The sequence below is a fragment of the Topomyia yanbarensis genome, chromosome 1 (assembly GCF_030247195.1).
Source record: "Topomyia yanbarensis strain Yona2022 chromosome 1, ASM3024719v1, whole genome shotgun sequence".
Taxonomy (NCBI): domain Eukaryota; kingdom Metazoa; phylum Arthropoda; class Insecta; order Diptera; family Culicidae; genus Topomyia; species Topomyia yanbarensis.
Window position 1 is genome coordinate 212,031,823 of NC_080670.1, and position 25,702 is coordinate 212,057,524.

At 40.2% G+C, this 25,702-nt stretch overlaps 1 protein-coding gene across 1 annotated transcript in view; it reads right to left on the bottom strand.

Annotated features, from left to right (window-relative positions):
• LOC131691503 (casein kinase I-like) overlaps nt 1-21,878 on the bottom strand; it is a 55,589-nt gene extending 33,711 nt beyond the window's left edge. The window contains exon 1 of the mRNA XM_058977959.1: nt 20,303-21,878. Coding sequence (XP_058833942.1) covers nt 20,303-21,126 — 824 coding nt within the window. The 5' untranslated portion in view covers nt 21,127-21,878. The remainder of the gene's footprint in view (nt 1-20,302) is intronic.
• Nucleotides 21,879-25,702: the final 3,824 nt, after the last annotated feature.

Consider the following 25,702-nt stretch of genomic DNA (forward strand, 5'->3'; position numbering starts at 1 on the left):
CGTTTCAGATTTAGACAAATGGAATGTTAGAACATTGAATTTTTTTAGGGGAAGCATTGCCACTGCGACCACTATTGATGTTATTTTTTGTCCCCTGTTTGCTCTAGATGTTACAAATTGCCCGAATGCAATGTAGTTGGAAGCGAGCGTCCCAACCATCGCATATGTTATAGAAGTACACCAAATTCTTTTTTTGCACGGGGGATGCGTTCCGTGCAAAAAAAACCGTGTAAAAAAATCCGTGTTATTCCGAGAAACCGTGTAAAAACAATCCGTGCTATTTCGAGAAACCGTGCAAAAAAAATCCGTGCTATTTCGAAAAACCGTGTAAAAAAAATCCGTGTTATTTTGAGAAACCGTGCAAAAAAAATCCGTGTTATTTCGAGAAACCGTGTAAAAAAAATCTGAATTTTTTTATTAACAGCTATTTGGTTATCGTACTTAACAATGAATACTGTTGGACATTTTAAATGCACAAGGGGGCTGTCAATGTGCCCAGTAGAAGTTTTTTAATTTTTCGAGGAGGTTTTTTTTAGAAAGATGTAAATTTTTTTTATTCGTTAAAAGAAGTTATTGTCCGTTGAAAAGCAATAGTTAAAATGGTAAAATGTTTGAACTATTTATAGTTTGTTAACTTTTTGTAGATTACACTGTGCTACAGCGATTTTAAATTTTTAAAATGAACTAGTATAGCAAATGCGATACAAAGTAATGTACACTCGAAATTTTGAAGCAAAAATACATTTTTTGGGACCTTTATCACAACAAAATTAGCTACGTTGTCATTTTCAGCCGATTTTCGGTTTTGTAACATTTTTTGAACGAAGAAAACTAGACCTTTCGAACAGTATGCGGTCATATACAGTTTGGTACGAAACATTGTTCGATTCTGGGACAACAATATCAAAATTGTCATTTTTTGCGATTTTTTCATGTAAATGGTTATCTTCTCATTAAAAGAATTTTCATGAAAAGTAAAAAAAATCATTGTGATACAAAGACTCTCTTGCGCAATTGAAATGTCAGAAATTGTCAATTTTCAACGGCCTATTGATTGGCTTTTACTTAATTAAATACTCTTTCCTGATAAGAGGCAGCAATTGCCATTTTGCAATGTTGACAGACCCCTTCTTTGCAATTAAAATTTCCAAAACTGCACTTTGATGAAAAATTATTTCCTGCAAAGCTGAAAATTCGCTACTTTACACTTAGCGAATCTAGTTTTTTTTAACGACTGCAACCTGTGCCTGGGTGGATATCGGTCCGTCCCGCGAGGCAAACTTTGCAAAATCGTACGAAATGGCGACTATCTGCCAATTAAACACCGATCTTTAGGAGGACGATAAAGTTTTGTGCATGTGTGTCTCAAAAACTGTGATGTCCTCTAATTTGTCTAATTCTGAAAAATGTTCTCCTGTCAGTGCGTTTGAGTCGTCTGTATCTATACTAAACCAATTTAGAATTAGAACCGCCTTTTGTCTTGTACCTATTCTTTTCTTTCGTCTGAAGCGGATCAATCGACTATTAATAAATATGATAAAAGATGCCAGCAGTATTGGCCCTTATTCGCAAATACTTTATACACTACAACTGTGCTATATTTCTTCTCGATCTTATAACAGAATTTGAAAATTTCTGTTCTAAATCGTCGATATTGGTAGTTGTTATGATGTACCAATAAGCTAGAGTAGTGACAATATTTTTCAGTTCCACAGATACAATCTCCCTTTATTGGATACTTCAGAGTTATTCGCATCTGCTCTCGGAGACCACTAATCCTCCAAACGACTCAATCTGCTCGAACCGAATGCACATTTATACCACTGAGCATTCAACTCGAACATATCACACCGAGAAAGCGATTTGTTATTTCCAAGAACCAAAGCTCGAGTGAAACAATCAACATTCTCGTAGGTGCCAGTCCTGCACATCTTCTTGGAACCAGCTAACATATCCAAGCTCGACAGCTAGCAGAATTCACATATATCTCCACCCAAGCGAAGTGATCAGTTCACTTGTAAGTAGGACCACTCATCCACAAACCAGTCATGAACACATCCGTACCAACGAGAATTGATCATACCAGACGAAGGCCACAGGTCCAGCACCAACTTGTCCCATCTCAGTAAAAAAATAGACTTGTGCCTGTCCCTAACTCTTTGAAAGCTCTATTTAATCAGAGATCACTAATGGGTTGGTAAAAAGAAACATCAGTCGTTATCTACTCAGACCAAACAATACGTATTGCGTATCCCTGCATATTAAAATCTCCGCTATCAGTTTCTAGCTTATCAAACTGAACAAGCAAAATTAATATACTTTGTGTAGTGGCACTACACTTGGCCATATACCAATTGCTCCATTGCCAATGCGATGTGATATATGAATCGGAATATTATTTGATGATATCTAAAAAGCATACAATCCTAGAAAAACCATTGCCCAACATTATTGATTTTCAACTACCATAACTTGAATTTTGAATAACAACTCATTTCCTAAAATTGAAAAATACGCGATTTTTACACATTGGCAGATCATCCCCATTTGCATTGCAAATATCCAATGCCATTTATTTTCATCTGCCGTTACTAAATGCCTATTAATTTTTTTTGCCCGGTTTCTCGAAATAACACGGATTTTTTTTACACGGTTTCTCGAAATAGCACGGATTTTTTTTGCACGGTTTTTTTTCACGGGATGATCAAATCATTAAACTTGTATATCGAAATAGGTATTTTATACATAAAAATCGTATTATTTTGCAAAACCGTGCAAAAAAAGTCGTGCAAAAAAAAACCGTGCAAAAAAAGTGCGTGCAAAAACAGAATCCGGTGTACATAAATTTGAGATTCTAGCGAAGAATTTATCAGTAAATACTATTTATACCAGATAGGACCTAAATAATGTTCAAAACAAAAGTGTTTTGATCCCTTGAAAAACAGTTTCTTATCAACTTGTGCTGGTTGAATGTAATCATTTTTTTTTATTTTTGTGGTAGTTGGGTATCTTTAGAATAGTGCTGCACAATTCCAAAAAAAAAAAAATATATGTTGCAGCAAAAAAATAGCTTCCAACCTACTTTTTTAGGATTAATTTCTCTGTGCGAGCTTGCCCCGATCGCAAACAGTGTTATTTTGCCACTTCTGTTTCACACTTTGCACGAAATGAAATACGCCAGCCGTCAGCAGCGGTCCAAGGTATTTATATCGTTCTTTCCAGTTTTGTTTGCACCCGCATTTCCAATATACATGCGATAACTGTCTGCCTGGTGGTGGACTAGTAGTGCGTATTTCTACAAGAGGTGAACTCGGACGGCGAATAGCAGTAAGCGTAAGGAGAACTGTGAAAAAGGCGAATTATGCCAAGGACAATACACTGCCAGAAAGTAGTGGCTGGTTACTCAAGTTTATCGTTTCAAGGCTTCAAAAGGTTGGCCAACTAACCACCACCGTCAGTTCGATTTGGCTAAAACTTGACGATGACTTATTCAAATAAGCTTCCTTACATCATAGTGGTATGGTAAACAATCTGATTCTAAGTGGCTGCGGGGAATCTCGCAAGGAAACAATCTGGTCTGAAACTAAATTGTCTCTGATTGACGTAACGTGCAACGACGCAAAAGCTAGAACGGCATTGGCCCTCCTGCTTATCAGCAATTTGTATGTTTTGCTAGCTTCTGCTGCATCGACAAAGCAAGAGAACAACGGACAAGCGGCGAGCAGGACGGTAAATATCATCTGTTGATCCTCTTCAAAGCTTACGGGCTGGCAAGTAAACGTATGACCGCTCGCAGTCGACGTTCGGCGTCAAGAGCTCACGATTTAGCGGAACAGGAGGTATTGCGATAAGAAACCAACCCACTGCGGGCCCCAATGACTCAATCAGATAGTAAAGCGAAAATATCACTTTCGTTTGCCCCGAACGATACCTGCCTTTACTGCGAAGCAAAATTCGTATCGATGCTGATGGAAACACAAAAACAAACCATCAACGGGTGAGATTTATTCGTCCTTACACCAACCGGCGGACAGTGTAGGGAAATTTGTTATTGCGGACGGTGAATTAATTGCACCTTCAGAATAATTGTATACTCGTCTGCCGTATGATCCTTGAAGAATGTTCTTTTTACTTTTTCTTTTGTCAATTCAGGTCAGCTGACGTACGTCACACGTCAGATGTGGTCGTGCAAGCAATGTCCATGTCGCAGCGACAAAATAGAAAACGTTTATTCGGGGATCAACCACTCTGCTTCTGCAATTACACTTATGGAGGACATAGTATAAATAGCATCTGGCATCAAGTGCAGGACTAACATTCCTTCTGCGATCTACGATATTGATAAATCAATAATTTCCGATTACCAGAAGTTGTACATTGAAAAAATCAGTAAAACCTTTAACCCCATGTGCGGGGTTGGGATCGAACCCAGGTGAGTTGCGTACAAGGCAATCAATTTACCAACTACGCTATTCCCGCCCCTTTTTTTACAAGTTGAAGAATCCTTATGGAATAACTACGACACTTTTTGTGAAGTTAGGTAGATCAATCGTAAACCAGAAAGTGGGCCGCTTTTGATGCTTCTGCTAAGCACTATATCTGAAATAAGCTACTCATATACGTTGTACGCAAGTATTTGCAATGGTTTTAGTAAGCTCATCACAGCATGCTATGCATTTGACTGTCATCTTTCGTTTGATTACTTTTTTGTGCGGTTTACATTCTTCGTTTCCAAAATGTCGTGCATTGGAAATGAAGTGAAAATTAAAGTTTTGGGAACATGGCTTTTTGAAAAAGGTTTAATTATGCGAAAATTGACGAGCGCTTGGGAATTCGTTTTGCGGTTGTAAAATCTATTATAAACAAGTTTAGGCATAATAAACACAAGAACTGTGGATGGACTGCCAGTAAGAAACAGCAAACCCTGATTTTTGACATTGAAAATGTCTTAATGCACTATCTGGAGCGGGGTGTCATTCTAAAATCTAAAATCAAACGATGTCACGTTTTTGCGTCACTATGTTCAACGCTAATAACTTCGTTATTTGTAAACGGGCTTCCGTCTGGTTATCACCAAACAATTCGGAATTAACTGAAATTATGTTTTATCGCTATAATGTTTTTGTATTTCAATAGCATATTATTGAAAAACAAGCAAAAGTTAGTAGATCTCGGAAAACGTGAAAACTCCCATACATCAGTCAATCAGAGGCAGAGCCGTCAATAGGAGGCACCTTAGAGACTCAAACGAACACGAAAAGTTATAAATAAATGTGCCGCGTGCCTGTTTGAATCAGTTGTTGCTCTTTTACCAGACAAGTAACATCGTGCCTATAGCGTCTCGTACAACAGATTTGGGCACCCAGCACAACACTTCTATAAATGACGTCATCCTCGACTATTTAAATATCATTCCTCGAGCGAGTTCATTGAGCTCATATACAAATTGAACGAACAGAATGTACCATTGTTCCTAGTCAAAATCATCCGCAATTATCTCCAGAACTGATCTTACCAAGTGTCATTGCAGGGCACGGTATCCCAACCGTTCCAAATCCCAGCGGGGGTTCCCCAAGGAAGTCTGCTGGATCCAATTCTGTACAGTATGTTCACTTCAGACTTTCCGCCCCTACCCGGTGGTTGCTTCATATCCCTATTTGCCGACGACACTGCAATACTTGTTGGAGGAAAGCAACCACAAGAAATTAAAAGCAAACTGCAACGATGCTTGAACATATACACTGAGTATATGTCGAAGGGGAAAATTAAATTAAACTTGCCCAAAACCCAAGCAATAATTTTCAAACACCGCCAATCCCCCAAACTGGACCCCCCGGAAAACCGCAAAATAATTCTGGATGGCCATCCCATTAACTGGTCTCTCGAAGCAATTTACCTTGGCCTTATCATTGATTCCAAGCTGCTATTCCGCCAACAAGTTGAAAAGACTAGGAACAAATGCTCCATCCTGATAAACCGCCTCTACCCACTAATATGTCGGCGATCTAGGCTGTCGCTGAAAAACAAGCTGGCTGTATTTAAACAAATAATCAGTCCAGTAATCGAATACGGCGCCCCAGTCTGGGACTTTTGTGCAGCTTCGCACAAGAAAAAATTGCAGGTAACCCAGAACAAAACATTGCGAATGATACTGGACCTACCCTACGGTACCAGAACAACTACTGTACATCAACTGGCCGGTATAGACCTACTAGAGAGACGCTTTGAGAAGCTAAAAACTAAATTCAAACAAAAATGTTTAACGTCTGAACATTTACTCATCAACCAATTATACTCTGTATAAAACTTGTACATTTGTAAATAGTAGGATTAGTTGTAAATAGTAGATTAAGTTAGGTTAAGTTATTTATAAATCAAACAAGTTCCGTAAAATCGGCAAAAATAGCATCAATGTAAATTGAAATAACGAAAAATAGTATTAGACAAATCATTACAACAAAGATGAAAAGAAAACTGTATCACTTAAATGTAAACACTATGTATAAAACAAAAAAGTAAAATAAAGATCATTTTAACGTAACTAACTAATCGAGTGAGTTCATTCTCCCGTCGAACGTCGGACCGTAAAGAACAGCAGTAGCAATCAGGCATGTTGACAATGCGCTGCGGTGAGTGCTGCATTTGATCACTGCTACCGCTGGGGGTGGGGACGACAACAGGTCTAGGCATCCAGCGGCCAAGCGCTCGTGATGTCCCCTTTCCATAGCTCTGATTGGCTGTATTGATTTTGCCGATGACGTCATCCTCGGATATATAACGTTCAGCATTGTTCGGTCGAGCTTATTCTCAGATTGAACGTCCGCTCCTACGTTCAATCTGAGAATGAGCTCGCCCGAGCAATGCTGAAAGTTATATATCCGAGGATGACGTCATCGGCAAAATTAATACAGCCAATCAGAGCCATGCAAAGGAGACATCACGAGCGCTTGGCCGCTGGATGCAGTAGCAGTAGCCGACAGATATATTTAAATTATGCAGTGCGCTATGTACTACTTTGCACACAACTTGAGAGTTACGGCACTCAGTGCTAGTTGAGAGCATGCCGTTGCAATGGATCTAGTATCGCGTTGCTTTTTGCGACACTAGAGTTTATAAACTGACAAAAAACAAATCGGCGGATTGGAAAGCCGACTGTTTTGAGCTTCGTGCAACACCTTGAAGCTCGGTGTATTTTCACAGGCACACTCGCTCATTTCGATTTATTTAGGTGCTCGTTCCGCGCAAAAGATTAAAATTTGTGCGTGTCGAAAATGTTGAGCCCTAGTTAGCTCCACCCATATCGTAACCCTACCCATTGGGGCCGTACACAAATTACGTAGATTTTTTCGGGCGAATTTCGACCCCTCCCTCCCCCTCGTAGCATTTTGTCACAATATTCCCCCTCGTCATGCACCGTCACAAAATTGCTACACCCCTCTACCCCCTAAAATGCTACGTCATTTATACATGGCCCCTGGCACCGTACTGGCTGTTGTTTGAAACAGTATGCGTTGATCGAAATGGTAAAGCGAAAATCGAAGCGTCAGTAATATATTCGCTAATTTTAAGTCATTTAAATAAAACGAAAGAAATATATTGCAATTTAACTCGAAGTTGAACCTTATCGACTCAACAAAAGTAGGTTTCAAAGCAATTGTTTAAATACGCAATAAATTAATTTTTAAATAAATGCATATCATATACATGGTTTTGCACTGTCTAAGTAGTTCTTTTTAGTTTTCTTATGTTTTTTTTTGAGAGTTGTCCTACTGGAGCTGTAGAGCATGTTTCTCGGAAGGGCTCCCCGTCAGAATCACATACTACAATTTGCAGACGAGATAGTCGAATGGCGCCCACTTAACACTGTTTTAGGCCAATTGTAGCGGGCCGTGATTCTGAATGTGATATTCATTGTACGGCTCAGGTATGTGCGGGTGAGGGGACCCGCGATAGCGTGTATCATCGCGAAGGGCTCAAGCATTTGTACGTTTACGTGTTCGATCGCGTATGCCTTTATGTCGCGTGTGCTAACGCGTATGTAACTTTGCGTGTATAAATTCTATTTTATAACAGTGCACCTTTCGCATATTCGCGTGTGTTCTAAAATGATCGCGCGTGGACCGTGAATCTGATACTTATTTCTTCATATAATGTTGATTCTAGAAGAAAGCGGGTTCATCCATATCACTAGACTTCCCAGTCATGTCACCGTAGAACGTGTGGTCTAGTGGATATAAGCTTTATTTTTTGATTGGTCAAACTGGATGTATGGACCTAAGTTGCTAGAATGAAGAGTAAAGATTTCCGGACGTGACCGATTCATGATTTCGCACGCTTGCAGGTGCGCGTTTGTAACTTCGTATGTACTAAAACGTTCACATAATTACCGGAGTGTTATCAAGTATGCGCGATCGCGGGCATAGGTTGCGTGGATGATCGCGAAGGCTTAAGCGTTCGCATATCGACGTGTTTGTCGCGTGTATGAGACTTCGCTTGTATAAATTCGATTTTGAAACCCTGCGGCCATTCACATAATCGCGGACCGTCATTCATTTAGTTTTCGGTGTACGGATCACATTCTAACAGGAAGTGAGTTACCCCATATCACTAGAGTACCCGGTCATGTCGCCATGGAACGTTTTGTCTAGTGGATATGGGAGTTATTTTTTCTTAATTTTTCAATTTATTTTTTTATTGATTAATATGGACGTAAACTGTTGCAATTAATTGTGTTAGTGAGTGTTAGAATGAGTCTAATTTAGGATATTGTAATAAAAGGGTTCATGCCGAATAAAAAAATAATATGCAAAGAGATTAACTAGAAGTGTATAAATTGACCGATATTATTTTTGGTATACATCAGTAGTGAAAAAGCAAACTAATAAAATTACAACAAAAACAGGATTTCATCATGCTATGCTGACCGGGAATGAATGATTCACGTGCGTCGGTAAACTTATTGTACCTTAATTTACCAATCCAATCTTCCCTAATGAATAGAATCGAATGCACACATTGAGCACTGGATTTACCAACTATTCTATCATATGCGCCAGTTCTACAACCATTCCCTGATCCAACTATCACAAATCCTCAGACTAACACACACAGATAGACTAACGACTAGCACATAATCATTGTAAACTAGTACTAAAAACTAACAAATAGGTTTCTACTTCTGCATTTCTTTATCTATTTTATTGACCTGTGCACGATGACGAAGCTGACCAATAAATCATTACGCAATGACCCCCACTACGAGCTGTGCCCACAAACACTACCATTAAGCCGTTGGACCATGTTTGCAAACACAGCCAACAGAAAAGGCCAATCCACGGCGATTCACCAGCCTGCCTCGCCAATGTGTACAGGCTGTTGGCTGACTGTTAGTTTGGGCTGGTGCGGAGTATGAAAAAACACAAACATAAAAAAGGCCCATAAGCCCTCTCGGTCTCCTCGATGTACCACTATCGAGGCATAATGCAATAACCATCTTAAAGCAGTTATCTGTCAGGTCAATACCGTCAACCTAGGGGAGGGACTTAACTTCGTCTTCGTGCCTTGCAACTAAAATGGAATGCAAATCCACGTGAAATGCCTCGTGCATGTATACTCGCGAATAGTGCTATTGACGCATGTCTTATATCCGACCTCACGACTCGCGATATTTGTACTGTTACGGTTAATATGCCTGTTGATAACATAAACAAGAAATATGTCTATTGTTCGGCATATTTGTTGCATAATGAACTATTACCTTCTGATGATTTCCAAAGGGTTGTATCATACCGTGGCAGAAATGGGAGTCCTAATAATCGTCGGTGATGCAAATGACCACCACATAATTTGGGGCAGCTCATATTAATTTGAGAGGTTCGATGGAATACTCAAGTAGTCCAAATCTACACATACTTAATGTAGAAAATCGTCCAACCTTTGCACGAGCTGGCAGAGAAGTGTTAGATGTAACTCTCTGCTCTGGCAGTATTACGCATGAGTTTGCAATCTGGCTCATTTATTACGAACTCGAACCATCGTTATCTGATCATAAGTACATCGTTTTTAATCATTTAAACGCTAGATATCGTAATCCCAAATCTACGATACCCCTCTACGAAGAGAGATTGGCGGCTAGGTTTCATGGGTATCTTGCGACGATTGAATCTTCAAGTGACTTAGATGAGGTCGTGGATAAAACTTTTTCGTGTTGGCAGCATACCAGGGAACTTATCCGCTTCGAGTTAAATGCTTTTAGAGGAGCACTTGGTGAACTACGGAACCTGTTCGACTCAACAAATTATATAGAAGAGCTCGGAATCGCAGACACAGGGGCGTGTCGGAGGCATTTAATTTGGCTCGCAGAGCATATAGGAATGCCCTTCGATCCTCTGAGCGAAGTGGTTGGAAAAACCTCTGCACAAATGTCTCAAGCCTCAACGAGACTAGTAGATTGTGACTACCGAATCGCAAACGGGCGATTGAAAGTTTTGCTCTGTATACAGAGGAGAAAATACAATCATTCCAGTTCTACTTCAAAGAGAATATAAACACTTCAAGTATATTTGAAAAAAAAAAGTTCTTACTTGTAGTCGTGCAACACAATACATTTTATTGGAATAGCGGAAAATAACTGTAAAATCCATGGTTTTTATTATTTTGATTATTTAGGTTTTAACCTTAAGGCCATTCGCCTCTTCGGGTTAGAAAAACCTCTTATGAAAAATTTCTAACCCTATGTGCGGGGTTGGGACTCGAACCCAGGTGCGCTGCGTACAAGGTAATCGATTTACCGACTACGCTACGCCCACCACCCAAATCCATGGTTTTTTGGGAATGTGTCCAATGGAAAATGGACAGAAAGATATGTCCTTAAGCAGGAATCGAACCTGTGATCTCCCAGTCTCTAGTCGGGTGCGTTAACTATTCCGCCATCGAGGAACTGTGATGATGTCAAAGTAAATTGTCACCGCTCCTTCTCAGGCATAATTCACTCGTTATCTATTTTTAGCTACAGTGGATCGCGTTTAGGCGTGAGCTATTATTATCAATGTTTGCTTCCAAATTAGCTAGCTCAAGTTCCGCCAGAATTTGGTGGTGAATAAAGCTATGGGGAAGCATATTGAAGTCTGTCCTCGAAGCCCATCGGCAGATGCTAACGTTGCGTTGGGAATCTGTAACATCATCACAGTTCCGCGATGATGGAGTGGTTAACGCACCCAACTGGAGACTGGGTGATAGCTGGTTCGATTTCTGCTTAAGGACAAATAATATTTAGTGTGTCCAATAAAAGGTGAATTGTCACCGTTTCGGTCATTCTCTCCGCTCTAATTTCCATTGGACGCGTTTCTAAAAACCTTGAGAAAAGGAAAAAACATGACTTACATCAAAACAAGGGATTATATGAAAAATTCATTCCCAAAGGAGGAGGCGAAGAGCTTTAGACCAATCAGTTCGACCTCTTTCCTTCTCAAATCAGTGGAAGGTTTAATCGACTACTACAATCTGGATGTTAACTTGGGCAAGCACCCGCTGCATGCAATGCAACACGCATATCAGCGGGCGAACTCTGCTACCACCCTTTTATACAATGCTGTCTACAACATTGAAATAGCTTTTTTGAAAAAAGAAACAAGTTCAAGAGTTCTTGATATTGAAGGTGCTTTGGACAACGTGCCTTTCGTATCCATTTAGGAAGCAGCACGAGGTAATGAAGTACCTTCATATATCCCGAACTGGATACACGCAATGCTTAGCAACCGACATCTGTGCTTATCTTTAAGATAAGTAGTGACAAGGAAAGCGGATGTCTTCAAGGCGAGTGTGCTGTCACCATTTCATTGAAATCTTGTCACCGATGACTTGTTGCGGAAACTTAATAAGCTTAATAAGGTTTCCGGCACATGGTTTCGCCAATGATTATCATATAATGATCACCTGTATTTGCATTAACACACTTTTCAATTCATCAGGCCTTATTTGTTGTTGGACAATCAGGAGATCCAAATTAAACATCAAACGCAACGCAGGATTACAACCGGAGCTCGTGAGTTGCACTTTTTTGAATGTTGCATTATTGTTACAAAAAAGTTAAGTACGTTGGGGGTAATTATTAACTTAAAACCTAATTGGTAAGCTCATATCGATTTCAGAATCATGAAAGCTTGCAAGCCTTCGGCAAATGTAGATGGGTTTTCAGCAAATCTTGGGAACTCAAACCCAAGTACATTCAGTGAATCTAAACAACAATTGTTTGACCAATACGTGCCTTGTGTGGTGGAAGAAAGCAGAAGTCTAGATAAAATTTTCAATAGGACGTAAGTAACATTGAGAGCCTCTCTATGTTTACTTTCTCTTTCATTTATTACGACGTCATTACAACACTTTGTACTAATTTTCCAGTACATATCGAAAGCCGACGGTTTTTACTACAGTATTATGCAAAGAGTAGAGTAGTAAATGTTGAAATGGCCGAGTAATGAACAGAAGAGAAAGACCTCAAAGAGAATCTCTCATTGTTACTTACGTCCTATTGAATCCTATTTTCTCTAGAACGATAACAGTTTTTGCAACCGACCGAGACGGTTGTGCCTCCAGGTGGAAGGTTTTGTTCTCGAGAGAGTGACGGAGTGCGAGACGCTGTATGCGTTATTGTGGAAGAGAGAGTGAGAGACGAGTTTGTTAAGTGTGAGTCGACAGTTGATACGTCGGAGGCGTGGTCAACGGCATCCTCGACAAGTGGTATTTTGACAGCAAACCGCGGGTAGACGAATTTGCCTACCGCGGTGGCAGAAATCGACAGTGATCGTGCCTGTACACACAGAAAAAAATATAGTGTATTGGTGTCGTCGGGCAATTCTAATCGACGAGAGGGAAGCGTCACAGGTAGACCCATTTGCTCTATTTGTCTACCGCAGAAGTGGTACGACGAATAAGGAAAACAAGTGGCACCGAAAAGTGCCGCATCGACAGTGGGATTTTCGCAGCAAGCCACAGGTAGCCACATTTGTCTACCGAGGTGGTGGAAACGGTGAGAGCGCGCTTGTGGTGGTGATACCGACGAGCAGCTTAATCGGAGAGAGTTTTGAAGTGTTGCAGGTAGGCTTATTTCTCTACTGAAGAAGCAACGCGACGAAGAAGGACAGCAAGTGTCACATTGTCAAACAACGGGCACCGAGTTTACAACGTAACACATGAGGTGTGTTCTACAGGTATAACAGGTATATTTTTCATTCCTTTTTGTGATAGTTTTTCTTGCTAGGTAAAATGGATGAAGAGATGGGAGAACGAGTAACAGACCCTCCCCCTAAGCCTTATGCTGAAAATGTAAATCCGACTAGAATTAAAATTTACCCAGAGTCGTCAACGGGACCATGGATTGTATTTATTAGGCGTAAAGTAAAGGCGCTAAATATTATTCAAATTTCTAAAGATTTGACTTCGCGATTCTCGGATGTAAAAGAGATCGTCAAAGTCAATAAAGATAAAATACGCATTGTCGTTGGTAGTCTCAAACAAGCCAATGCAATTGCTTCTTGCGAGCTTTTTACGCGTGAGTATAGAGCGTATATTCCTTCAAAGGAAATTGAAATTGATGGGGTCATCACAGAATCGAGTTTGACTGTTGATGACATAATTAAGCATGGGGTTGGTCGTTTCAAAGACACCATACTTAAAGACGTAAAAATACTTGAATGCAAGCAATTGCATTCAGTATCACACGAAGGAGATAAAAAAGTTTATCGACTGTCTGACTCATTTCGAGTGACTTTCGCTGGGTCTGCGCTGCCCAACTATGTCATTATCGATAAGATTCGTCTCCCTGTTCGCCTTTTTATCCCTCGTGTAATGAACTGCCTTAATTGCAAACAGCTTGGCCACACAGCCACTTACTGTTCCAACAAGGCACGGTGTGGCAAATGTGGGGGTTCTCATCAAGAGGATACATGTAATGAAAATTCAGAAAAATGTTTAATGTGCGGAGAAAACTCACATGAGGTCCCTGCATGCCCCATTTATAAATTGCGTGAGGATAAAATTAAACGATCCTTGAAGGAGAGGTCTAAGCGCTCCTATGCAGAAATGTTGAAAAATGCTACCCCTAAACCCATCTTCTTAGAAAACACTTACACATCTCTATTTTCGGAACAGTCTGACTCTGACGGAGCGTGCGAAGGTACATCATTTGTTTTACCCGGAAATTCCAGAAAAAGAAAACAGTCTTCTTTTCCCAAGCTGCCAAGCAAGGGCCTTAAAATTTCTCCACCAATAGATAAACTGCGCCCAAAACCGAAAAATTCCGATTCAAAATCGAAATCAATTCCGCCCGGTTTTGGGAACGTACAATCCAAACAGAACACCATTACTGGAAATAATAAAATTTCGACTTCCTCTGAGCCTCAGCCGGGGGTAGGATTATTGAAATTTTCTGAAATTGATTGGATTTTTAAAGCATTCAATATTTCTGAACCACTAAAGAGTATACTTTCAGCTTTCCTCCCAACAATTAGAACATTTTTAGAGCAGCTGATTGCTCAATGGCCCATCCTTGCAGCGATTGTATCTTTCAATGGGTAATTCACCTCCTCCAATGAAAGATTCCATCACTGTTTTACAGTGGAATTGCAGAAGTATCATACCTAAAATTGATTCCTTAAAAATTTTACTGCATAATTTAAAATGCGATGCTTTTGCTCTATGTGAAACATGGCTTACCTCAAACATTAATTTCAACTTAAATGATTTCAACATTATTCGCCTAGACCGAGACACCCCGTATGGAGGAGTGCTTCTAGGAATTAAAAAGTGCTATTCTTTCTATAGAATTAACATCCCCTTGTTTGCGGGCATTGAGGCTGTAGCTGTCCAAACGAACATTAAAGGCAAAGACATGTCTATCGCTTCTATATATATACCTCCCAAAGTTCAAATTGGACAACGTCAAATTTTTGATATAGTGGAATCCATGGCTGCTCCGCGTCTGATACTGGGAGACTTCAACTCGCACGGTGTATTGTGGGGTTCCCTCTACAATGATAATCGATCCTCTTTGATATACAATGTTTGTGACGAATTTAATATGACAGTTTTAAATACTGGCGAATCAACACGCATCCCCAGACCTCCTGCACGTCCAAGTGCATTAGATCTATCTCTGTGCTCGACATCACTTCGGTTAGATTGCACGTGGAAGGTTGTACCTGATCCTCACGGTAGCGATCATTTGCCAATCGTTGTTTCAATTAACAGTGAATTAGGCCTTACGAATTCAATCAATGTTCCTTATGACTTAACACGAAATATTGATTGGAAAACATACGAAACATTAATTTCCACTTCTCTTGCTTCGACAGAAGAGCTACCCCCTACCGAAGAATATGAATTCTTAGCGGGTTTAATTATTGAAGCAGCAGAACAAGCCCAAACGAAATGCAATCCTGGAATGACAATAAATAGACGGCCCCCTAATCCTTGGTGGGACAAAGAGTGCTCTGATGCATATGAAGCTAAACAAGTTGCCTACAAAGAAATTATGAAACAGAAAGGGGGTATACGTGAGAACTTTGAAAATTACTTCATTTTGCAAAACAAATTTGACAGTATACGTCGTGCCAAAAAATCTAGTTATTGGAGACACTTCGTTGATGGCTTGTCAAGAGAAACATCAATGAGTACTCTTTGGAACACAGCCAGAAGAATGAGGAATCGTAACGTGACTAATGAAAGCGAAGATTTTTCGAATCGTTGGATATTTAATTTTGCCAAGAAAATTTGTCCAGATTCTGCTCCTGCGCAGAAAATCATTCGCGATGCTCCCACAAGTAACGATTTCATAGATTCGCCTTTGACAATGATGGAATTCTCAATTGCACTCCTCTCATGCAACAATAATGCTCCGGGACTAGACAGAATTAAATTCAACTTGGTGAAGAATCTGCCTGACCTAGCAAAAAGACGCTTGTTGAATTTATTCAATAAGCTTCTTGAGCAGAACATTGTTCCGCACGACTGGAGACAAGTGAGAGTTATCGCTATTCCAAAACCGGGAAAACCAGCCTCCGATCATAACTCGTATCGACCGATTGCAATGTTATCCTGCATCAGGAAATTGTTGGAAAAAATTATCCTACGACGTCTCGACAATTGGGTTGAGGCGAACGGCTTGCTATCAGATACCCAGTTTGGTTTTCGGAGAGGAAAGGGAACGAATGATTGTCTGGCGCTACTTTCGTCAGAAATCCAACTCGCTTACGCAAAAAAAGAACAAATGGCGTCTGTGTTCTTAGACATAAAAGGAGCATTCGACTCAGTCTCCATTGATGTTCTCTCGGAGAAGCTACATCAATGTGGTCTTTCACCGATATTAAATAATTATTTATACAATTTATTGTCAGAAAAGCACATGCATTTTTCATATGGCGATTTGGCGACACTCAGAATAAGTTACATGGGCCTCCCACAAGGCTCTTGTCTAAGCCCCCTTCTCTATAATTTTTACGTGAATGACATTGATAATTGTATTGTCAGCCCATGCACTTTAAGACAACTTGCAGATGATGGGGTGGTTTCTGCCACAGGACCAAAAGCTATAAATTTACAACAACCATTGCAAGATAGCTTGGATAATTTATCAATTTGGGCTTTAAAACTGGGCATCGATTTCTCTACGGAGAAAACAGAGTTGGTCGTTTTCTCAAGGAAGCGTGATCCGGCTCAGCTTCAGCTTCAGTTGGTTGGTAGAACGATAGCCCAAGTCCTGACTTTTAAATACCTTGGAATTTGGTTTGATTCTAAAGGCACATGGGGAGGCCACATTAGGTATCTAATAACGAAATGCCAACAAAGGATAAATTTTCTGCGAACAATAACTGGATCATGGTGGGGTTCTCATCCAAGTGACATGATAAGATTGTATCAAACAACAATACTTTCAGTAATGGAATATGGGTGCTTCTGTTTCCGTTCAGCTGCGAACACTCACATTATTAAACTGGAACGGATACAGTATCGCTGTTTACGAATCGCTTTAGGTTGCATGCAGTCGACCCATACGATGAGTCTTGAAGTACTAGCGGGAGTTCTTCCTTTAAAAGACCGATTCTGGGATCTCTCTTCTCGTTTACTTATTCGATGTGAGGTTATGAACCCACTGGTAATTGAAAATTTTGAAAGACTTGTCGAGCTTCAACCCCAAACCAGATTCATGACAGTGTATTTCAATCACATGTCACAAGAAATAACGCCTGCTAGGTATGTTCACACATACGTCAATATACTAGATATTCCTGAATCCACTTTATTCTTCGACACGTCCATGCAAGCAGAGATTCGTGGAATTCCGGATCATCTACGCTCGCGGGAGATCCCTAAAATATTCACAAGTAAATATCAACACATAGACTGCCTTAAAATGTTTTACACTGATGGGTCACGAATCAGTGAGGCCACTGGTTTCGGTATTTTCAACAATAATTTTTCAATTTCTCTCAAACTTGCAGAACCCGCCTCTGTTTATATAGCGGAACTAGCAGCAGTTCACTATAGTTTTCAAATAATTAATACTTTACCCCCGAACCATTACTTTATCCTCACTGATAGTCTCAGCACAATTGCAGCTCTACGCTCAAAGAGGATTGATAATCACGATCCATTCTTTTTGGGGAAGATACGAGAATCTCTGAGTAACCTGACAAGAAAATGTTATAAATTTACCCTAGTGTGGCTCCCCGCCCATTGCTCTATTGCGGGCAATGAGAAAGCTGATAATTTAGCCAAGATTGGTGCACTAGATGGTGAAATATATGAAAGACCCATCGCTTACAATGAATTTTATAGCGCTTCTCGACAGAGGACACTTGCTAGTTGGCAAACATCTTGGGACAATGGAGATATGGGACGATGGCTACACTCAATTATCCCTAAAGTATCAACGAAGGCATGGTTCAAAGGATTGGATGTAAGTCGGGACTTCATCCGTGTGATGTCTAGGCTCATGTCCAATCATTATACTTTAGATGCGCATCTCCGTCGTATTGGGCTCGCTGAGGGTAATCATTGTGCTTGTGGAGAAGGTTACCATGACATTGAGCATGTTGTTTGGTCCTGCACTGAGTATCGTGAAGCCAGATCACAATTAGTAGATTCTTTACAAGTCCGAGGAAGACCAATCCATGTTCCTGTTAGAGACATCCTGGCGTATCGCGATCCTCTATACATGGAACTTATCTATCATTTTCTAAAAACAGCGTCTGTCAAAATTTAATTAAATTCATCTCCTCATACTCTCATCCAAGGCTAATCATTCACCAATTAAAGTGTCCTAGAATATTTAGTTTTAAATTTAGACAATAACAGAAAAAAGTAAATAAATACACCCAAAAATACTAGATCATTATGAAATACAACAATGTAAGGAAAAAAGCAAACAATAAAGTGATTTCAGTGTTAGTTTTAGACAAAGTACTAGTATAGTTAAAATTAGTCTTAAGGATTTTTGTAACGTGCTATGTAAAAAAAGAAACTGGCGTAAAAAGCTTTTGCAAATGCCGTGTCAAATAAACGTATGAAAAAAAAAAAAAAAAAATTTTCTCTAGAAGTCATGGCAATCCATGACTGGTGCGTTCGCTACTCGCTAGTAGGTGTTGCTGCTCTAGAGCCACTCTTGAACATGTGGTGTCTATTGTCGTGAAATGAGATTAGACCAATCTCATTCGCTTGGTAGATACTGTACCGTATTCCAAGCACAAATCTTTGTGATTCTGTGTGGCGTACAATCGACACTTCGACAGGGAATTTTCGGTAAAAGAACCTATTTTTTCTTTGACAGTCAGACTGCCCTGAAAGCACTTAGTTCGACAGATTCGAGATCGAAATTAGTAATCGTATATCGAACTCAAATCGAAGAACTTAGCATTTCAAATGCTATCTACTTTCTATGAGTACCCTGTCATTTAGGTATTACCGGAAATGAATCGGCGGACGAATTGGCACGAGATGGCGCTGCGACTGACTTCTGACTTCTTTGGACCAGTGCCAGTTTTGCATTTATTGATAACTTGGATAAAGCACACGATTCGCTCGTGGGCTGCATCCGAACATGCCAAACCATTATCACATGAGTAATATTCAGCTTGCTGAGTATCATTCGTGTAATCTTAGCGAATCCAACTAATCCAGTTCACTTTAAGGATAATTCGCATCGGTTGAACCCGTATCTATCAAGAAATCTCCATATCGTCGGCGAAGGAATGGCGAAGTCCTTGTAGTTTGCTATGAACATCATTAAAATATAGGAGAAATATTACTGAGCCGAGGTAGCTTCCTTGCGGGATGTCGAATGTAGCGAAAAATTGTGCAGATACATAGTCCTGCATTGCACATTGCTGATTTGGAGTACGGAAACCAACTACGTATTGATGTTCTTAGATCTGTTAGGAAACGAAGGAATGTTAGACTTACGCATGTTGCTGATAGAGGAAACTTTTGCATCTTCACAAGTATCGTAGGATGGAGAAGTTGGTCACTAAGATTGCCAATTGTATGAATTATTCTGAGACGCTGGTTGGTGATATTTTTTTATAATTTCCAACTGCAAGACTTCAGAAAACCCAATTAATATGATAATTAAAAGTCTTCAAATCGAATGCGTCGATTATTGTGAACCAACAATAGAAAAGCTAGATTCTTGGTGACCATGAAATACCACGAGTTCTTCAGACATACTCATCGTCCTCGGGTTATGCTCATTTACAAATAACAAACAATTTCAGACTTTAGCTCCCCACACTATGACCGATCCTATTTTTTTTTTTTATCAAAGTACAGGTTTGAAGAAGATACTAAGTTGTAAAATTTGATACCTGAGCTAAAAACGTAGAAATTCGAATTCATTTTCTCCCATTCCTCTGGACAAATTTGTACAGGCTAACCAACAACCGTAATATGTAATCGATTCTTCACCGTTGTGGTTTAGGATGTTTTTCGCCCCCGAATTTTCACCACAGACTGACTTTTTTTTACTTCTCTCGGTGTGCAGTTCCTCCACCGCTAAGAGCACATTAAACCGAGCGAGTAGGAAGAGAAACAACATAGAATGAACTGTTAGATTTTGAAGAAACACCTCAAAACGCAGCAGAGAAAAAAAAAGACTGAAAAGAAATGGAAACATCCATTCAGTTCGACAACCTGCCACGGTAATGGAATCGAAATCGTTGGTTCTTCGAATCGCGAAACAGCTGTTTTTTTTTCAACAGAGAACTCCAACAGCTACCTAAACAAAGTAAATGCGCAAAGTTCAAGCACTCACCTAAACAGTTGTCTCAGATACATATAGTCCGGTCCTTCGTCGAACCGCAAACTGCGACAGTAGTTGAGATACATCGCAAACTCCGCCGGGAAACCCTTGCAGAGCAGCTCGATCGGGGTGGACATCTTCTTCTCGGAGATCTTTTCGTACTTCTGCTTCTTGTTGGTCGCTTTCAGTCCCTGCCACGGTAGTGAGCCCCGGTTGAAGTACATCATCACGTAACCGAGCGATTCCATGTCGTCCCGGCGACTCTGTTCGATTCCGAGGTGGGCATTTATCGAAGCGTAGCGGGCCGTTCCGGTTAGGTTTTTGTCTTCCCGATACAAAATGTGGATGCGCGACCGGAAATCCCGATACTTTTTCGCAAGCCCGAAATCAATCATGAACAGTTTATTACAGTGTCGTCCAATACCCATCAGGAAGTTGTCCGGTTTGATGTCCCGGTGGATGAAGTTTTTCATGTGCAGGTATTCTAGGCGACCAATCATTTGATCGACCAACATGAGTACCGTTTTGATCGTGAAATGACGGCTGCAGAAATTGAACAAATCTTCCAGCGAGGGTCCTAGCAAATCCATCACTAGCACATTGTAGTTCCGTTCCTGGCCATAGTAACGGATGTGTGGAATACCGACACCCCCCATCAGCACTTTGTACAGTTTGTATTCGTACATTAACTGTGGATGCCGCGCCGTCAGGCTCTCCATTTTGAGGGCCACTTCTTCGCCATTAGTTATGTTGATACCGAGGTAAATGTCGCCGAACGAGCCGGACCCGATCTTCCGTATGATCCGGTACTTTCCAGCCACAATGAACTCGTTCATTTTGTATCACTTTTTTTTTACTACCACTTCGACGTTTATTTACTTCTCCTGGAAATCGAATCAATCCTTGCCAATCTTCAATCCGGAGGATCTCCACCGAAACAAACCACAAAAAGAACCCCCAAAAACTTTTCACTTCTTCCTCTTTTTTTTCTTTTTCACTGCATTCAGGCACAAAATATTGAAGATTTTCTTCTCCTTGCCGTGTTTCAGCAACTTTTTTTTTCTCCAACACCAACTCCGTCAGGCAATCGGGGACGGAGCAGCGAAGATCTCAAGAGGAAGAAAAAACGAAACGAAAAAAAAAACCTTCAAACGGCAGAGCACTTCTGCCCTTCTCCACCTTCCTGGTCAACACTTGCTAGCTCGCTCGCTCGGTTTGCTGCTGACTGACTGCTGCTTCTGGACTACGGTGGTGTGAGTGAGACAGAGAGGGAGGAGGAAGGTTCGGAACCGAAAACCGTAGTTCTCGCCCTTTCCGGCCCGATTGCACACCCGGAACGGACGACGTGGCCACCGTGTTCGGCCAAGAAACCACTTTTCGCGAGCGGGATCGACAGAAAATTGCACTTTTCCACGACGGGAAACCGAAAATTTTCGTTCGCAAAGCACACACGCACTCTCCACACTCGCGTTTTTTCTTTCTTCGCCGTGTGCTCACTCTAGTGTTCAGACGGTTCGCAGTACAGCTCACAGTCCGTCGTCGTTTTCTTTCTTCTGCAATCCAAAACCTCGCTCTCGCGCTGACGATGGCGGTGAGAGCGAATCGATCAGGTCAACCGTCAAGATTTGTAAATTTGATTGCTCGAAAACGCAGCGCTTGCTTGTGTCGAAGCGTATTGCGTCACGGTACTTTGTGTGTGAACAAGAAAATTGCTAGCAATACATTAGTATGTGTGGACGGTGGCTAGCCTACCTGTTGGTATATGAAGACATAATTCCAAGATGGCTTCTATGGAAATATTTCAAGAAAATTTCTGTTTGAAAAATTGCAATCAAGTCGAGTTTGACTAACCGCGAGAGAGTCAGTTTAATAATGATGTAAGAAAACCCTCTGAGGAAAAGTCGTCCAAACGAGCGTCTCTCGTTGGTCTGATTCGTTGAACGTTAAACCGAATCGTCCAACAGGCACACGATATGGGACTCATATAGGACGCTTTTGTTTGACGTTGAGTTGATTTTCTCTGCTGAGTTGTCAGAGACTGGCAGCCGACAGTTGGGTCAACTAAAGCATTGGGCCAACTAACGGATACGGTGAATAGAAGGAAAATGATCTATTTCTTTCACTGCTATAAAGCCGCCCTTACACGTCCAATATTTTTGTCAATACATGTATTGTATTGACGATATTGTTACAATATTTCAGTCCCGTTTGAAATCCACATCGTCAAAAAAACTTTTTTCCATTACACGTACAATACTTTTGTCAATACTCTCTAGTATTGACAAAAATATTGAACGTGTAAGGGCCGCTGCTGTTCCCCGGTCAAACAATTCGGAATTTGATTCGGAATCCCGAATGGAGTCAGTATGGATTCCAACTCAAATGCAACAACCGATTCTGAGTCGGAATCGGTTGTTGCATTTGATTTAGAATCCATACTGACTCCATTCAGAAATCCGAACCGGTTCCGGCATGAGTTTAACTGGGTCGCAACGCTGATGTATTCTATATGTACCATTCTATTTTACATCACCGACTATAACAGATCGATCGCAATGCTGTTCTATTTTTCGAGCACATTTTTGGATCAGATTTGGAACAACTCGACTATTCTATTTAAAATTTTCCACAATTTGAAACACGCATAGAACACTGTTCTAATTTTTTTCCGTTAGTATGTGTGACGACTGACACCAGAAAACAATATGTGTCACGAAAGTGATTAACAATATAAACAATATTTTGAACAGGTGGCTGAATCATCGCATTAGGAACACCGTGTTCTAGATATATTTTGACAGATCCAAATTGTCCGACGGCTTGTCATTTTGAAACAAATTTACATTAGAGCGTTACGAACAGCCTAAGGCCAGTTTATAATATATTATGCAACACTTTCTAGCATATCTCGACAAACATATGATTAGGATTTAAAAGCTAACTGCCAAAATACACTTTGAGTAGAAATTCTGGACAAACCGTTACTCGCCAATCACAGATGTTGGTAGTAAACGAAAGAGAAAAGTTTTCTCTTTTATAAACTGTTGTGAACTGTGTTTGACGGGAAACGGTTTGCCCGGAATTTCTTTTTAAAGATAATTTGGACAGTTAGCTATTAAGCAGTAATCATATGTTTGTCGAGACATGTATTAACAGAAAACATAGAAACCCGAATCAAAATACTGTAATGACTCGTTTTTATCAACTAACCAAAAAATTTAGTTAATAAACGAGGAAGTTAATAGAATCGCGACAAAATTTTATCTTAATTTTTACATCCAATAATTTAAACCAACCTGAGATTCATCTCAAGTTGTCTAGCTGCAGAAAAAATCGAATCAATCGCCTATAAGTGCGAATAATCATATTTGGTAGCCCCTTTCTGACAACTTCTAGGCATAATATCGATCTGAAACTTTCCAAATATACTCCTCATGGATGCCAATGCATTCTATTGTCGAAAGTTAACAGGAAATATTCCTGAAGCATAATCAAAATTTATTCTTGTATTAATCAGACATAAAGCGCTGGTGTTTCCTGCACAGTTGTGCAATATTCAATAAGAAATTTTCTTCATTCTCAAGAATTATAGTCACTACACTCATCTAATAACTCACGACTCTACATACGTGCATAAGTTTCTCGCGACGGATATATGCGCCTTACCAGCTAACTGATTTAGACTAAAACTATTTAGTTCACAATTTGATAACCAAACGCGACGGTCGCGGCCAGACGACTTCTCCGCTCTACAGTTGAATCACGACTTCCTCCAAGTTCTGCCAGACTTTTTGTAATTCTAGTTTGGAGACCTTTCTCAGGCATAGATACGCCTCCAAAAGTAACCAAACGCGGGAGCTCAGACTTCCCTCAATATTCTTTTTATTAAAAATGATTATGAGTCATCACGCGGAAATTCTTGGCCAGTTGCGGAAGACTTTTAAGCATCATCGTCATCGTTATATTTTTGCTACTGCGTAAGTACGGGTAAGCCTTCTCCAACTATCGATTAACAATTTTTTTAATAATTTAATAATTTTTTAATAATAATTAATTATTAATGTTGAATGGCTATCTGGATCAGTGAACTAGCAGTGACGGTAATGTTGGGAATTATCTTGGAAACATTGTCTCTCGTGATGCTCGCGGTCGACTCGGATCGGCACGGAAGTCACGCTATTTAAATTCAGTTGACACTCATGACTACGATCGATCGGGTGGTGATGGTAGAGGTGGTAGATGAGCATCATAGTGACCAAGAACACTCGTGGCTAGCGTTTGGATAATGGCAAGGGCAAATACGATCGCGCCAACAATTAAAAGAAAGTTCCGCATCCGACAGTCAGCCCATTAGACGTGGTGGCGGTGTACGTTTACTACACGGCACCGAAAAACTATCTAAAATTAAGTACTTTTGATTCATTCTCGTGGTATTGTGCAGGAAGGTAAAATTAGGTAAACCATGTTGAAGGTAGTTTCCATTTAACTATGGCAAAAATCATAACTCAACCTTGAGTTTAATTTACTTAGATTTAAGTTGAATTTACCTAATTTTGAGTATACCCCAAACAACTCAAAAGTACGTTACTCGACTGAGTCGAATCTCTCGTTTTGTTTTTAACAGCACTAATAAGTGCGAAAGGGACGCACTACTCAAATGTACCTAAATTTACGTTAAAAGAACTTATTCTGTAGGTTGTTTTATTCTTGCGTGTAGATAGGTACAGGGCTGGGACGGGACATGCGGATGGACCTTTTCTTTTTTCGATTCCCATTCTGCTCGCATACGTTCTTATTCTCGTTCACATTACTCACATGCTTTCTCATTCTGGCTCACACTGGTTCAAAGTGAAGTTTCAGAGCTGGATCAATATGTCACTTGTTTTTTTTCTATCCGCCAGTCCCGTCCCAGGTACAGGGCTAATCTAGTTAGTTTCAGTTCCAAATATTATGTCATATGTAAACGTTAAATGGTGCGGGACAACAATGATGCTGTCATAATTTCACTCGTATACAATACATTAGAAATGTAGTGGCGAAACCCGCCTAGCAGTTTGTTTATAATTGAGAGACTCGCCGCTTTGTTTTTTTATTGACTTTCATGAAGTCTGAAACATCTTTTCAAATAAGTTTTATATTTTTTGTAAAGTATTCTTACTCCCGACTTACTCCTCTTTAAGATACTAATTAAATCTTCGTTCGTTGACATATGCAATTTGGGCCCATTTGTTGGGTCACAATCGAATTAGCATGTTAAAAAAATCCAGTAGAATGTGGAAACCTATCATCTTGTTTCGAAATGAATTTCAACCGGCACAAATACCAGCTGAATTCGTTCATTATCCGTTAAATAACAACCCTGAAATTAGCAACATTTCAGTGACAGCTCGTTATAGACAGCTGTCACCTATG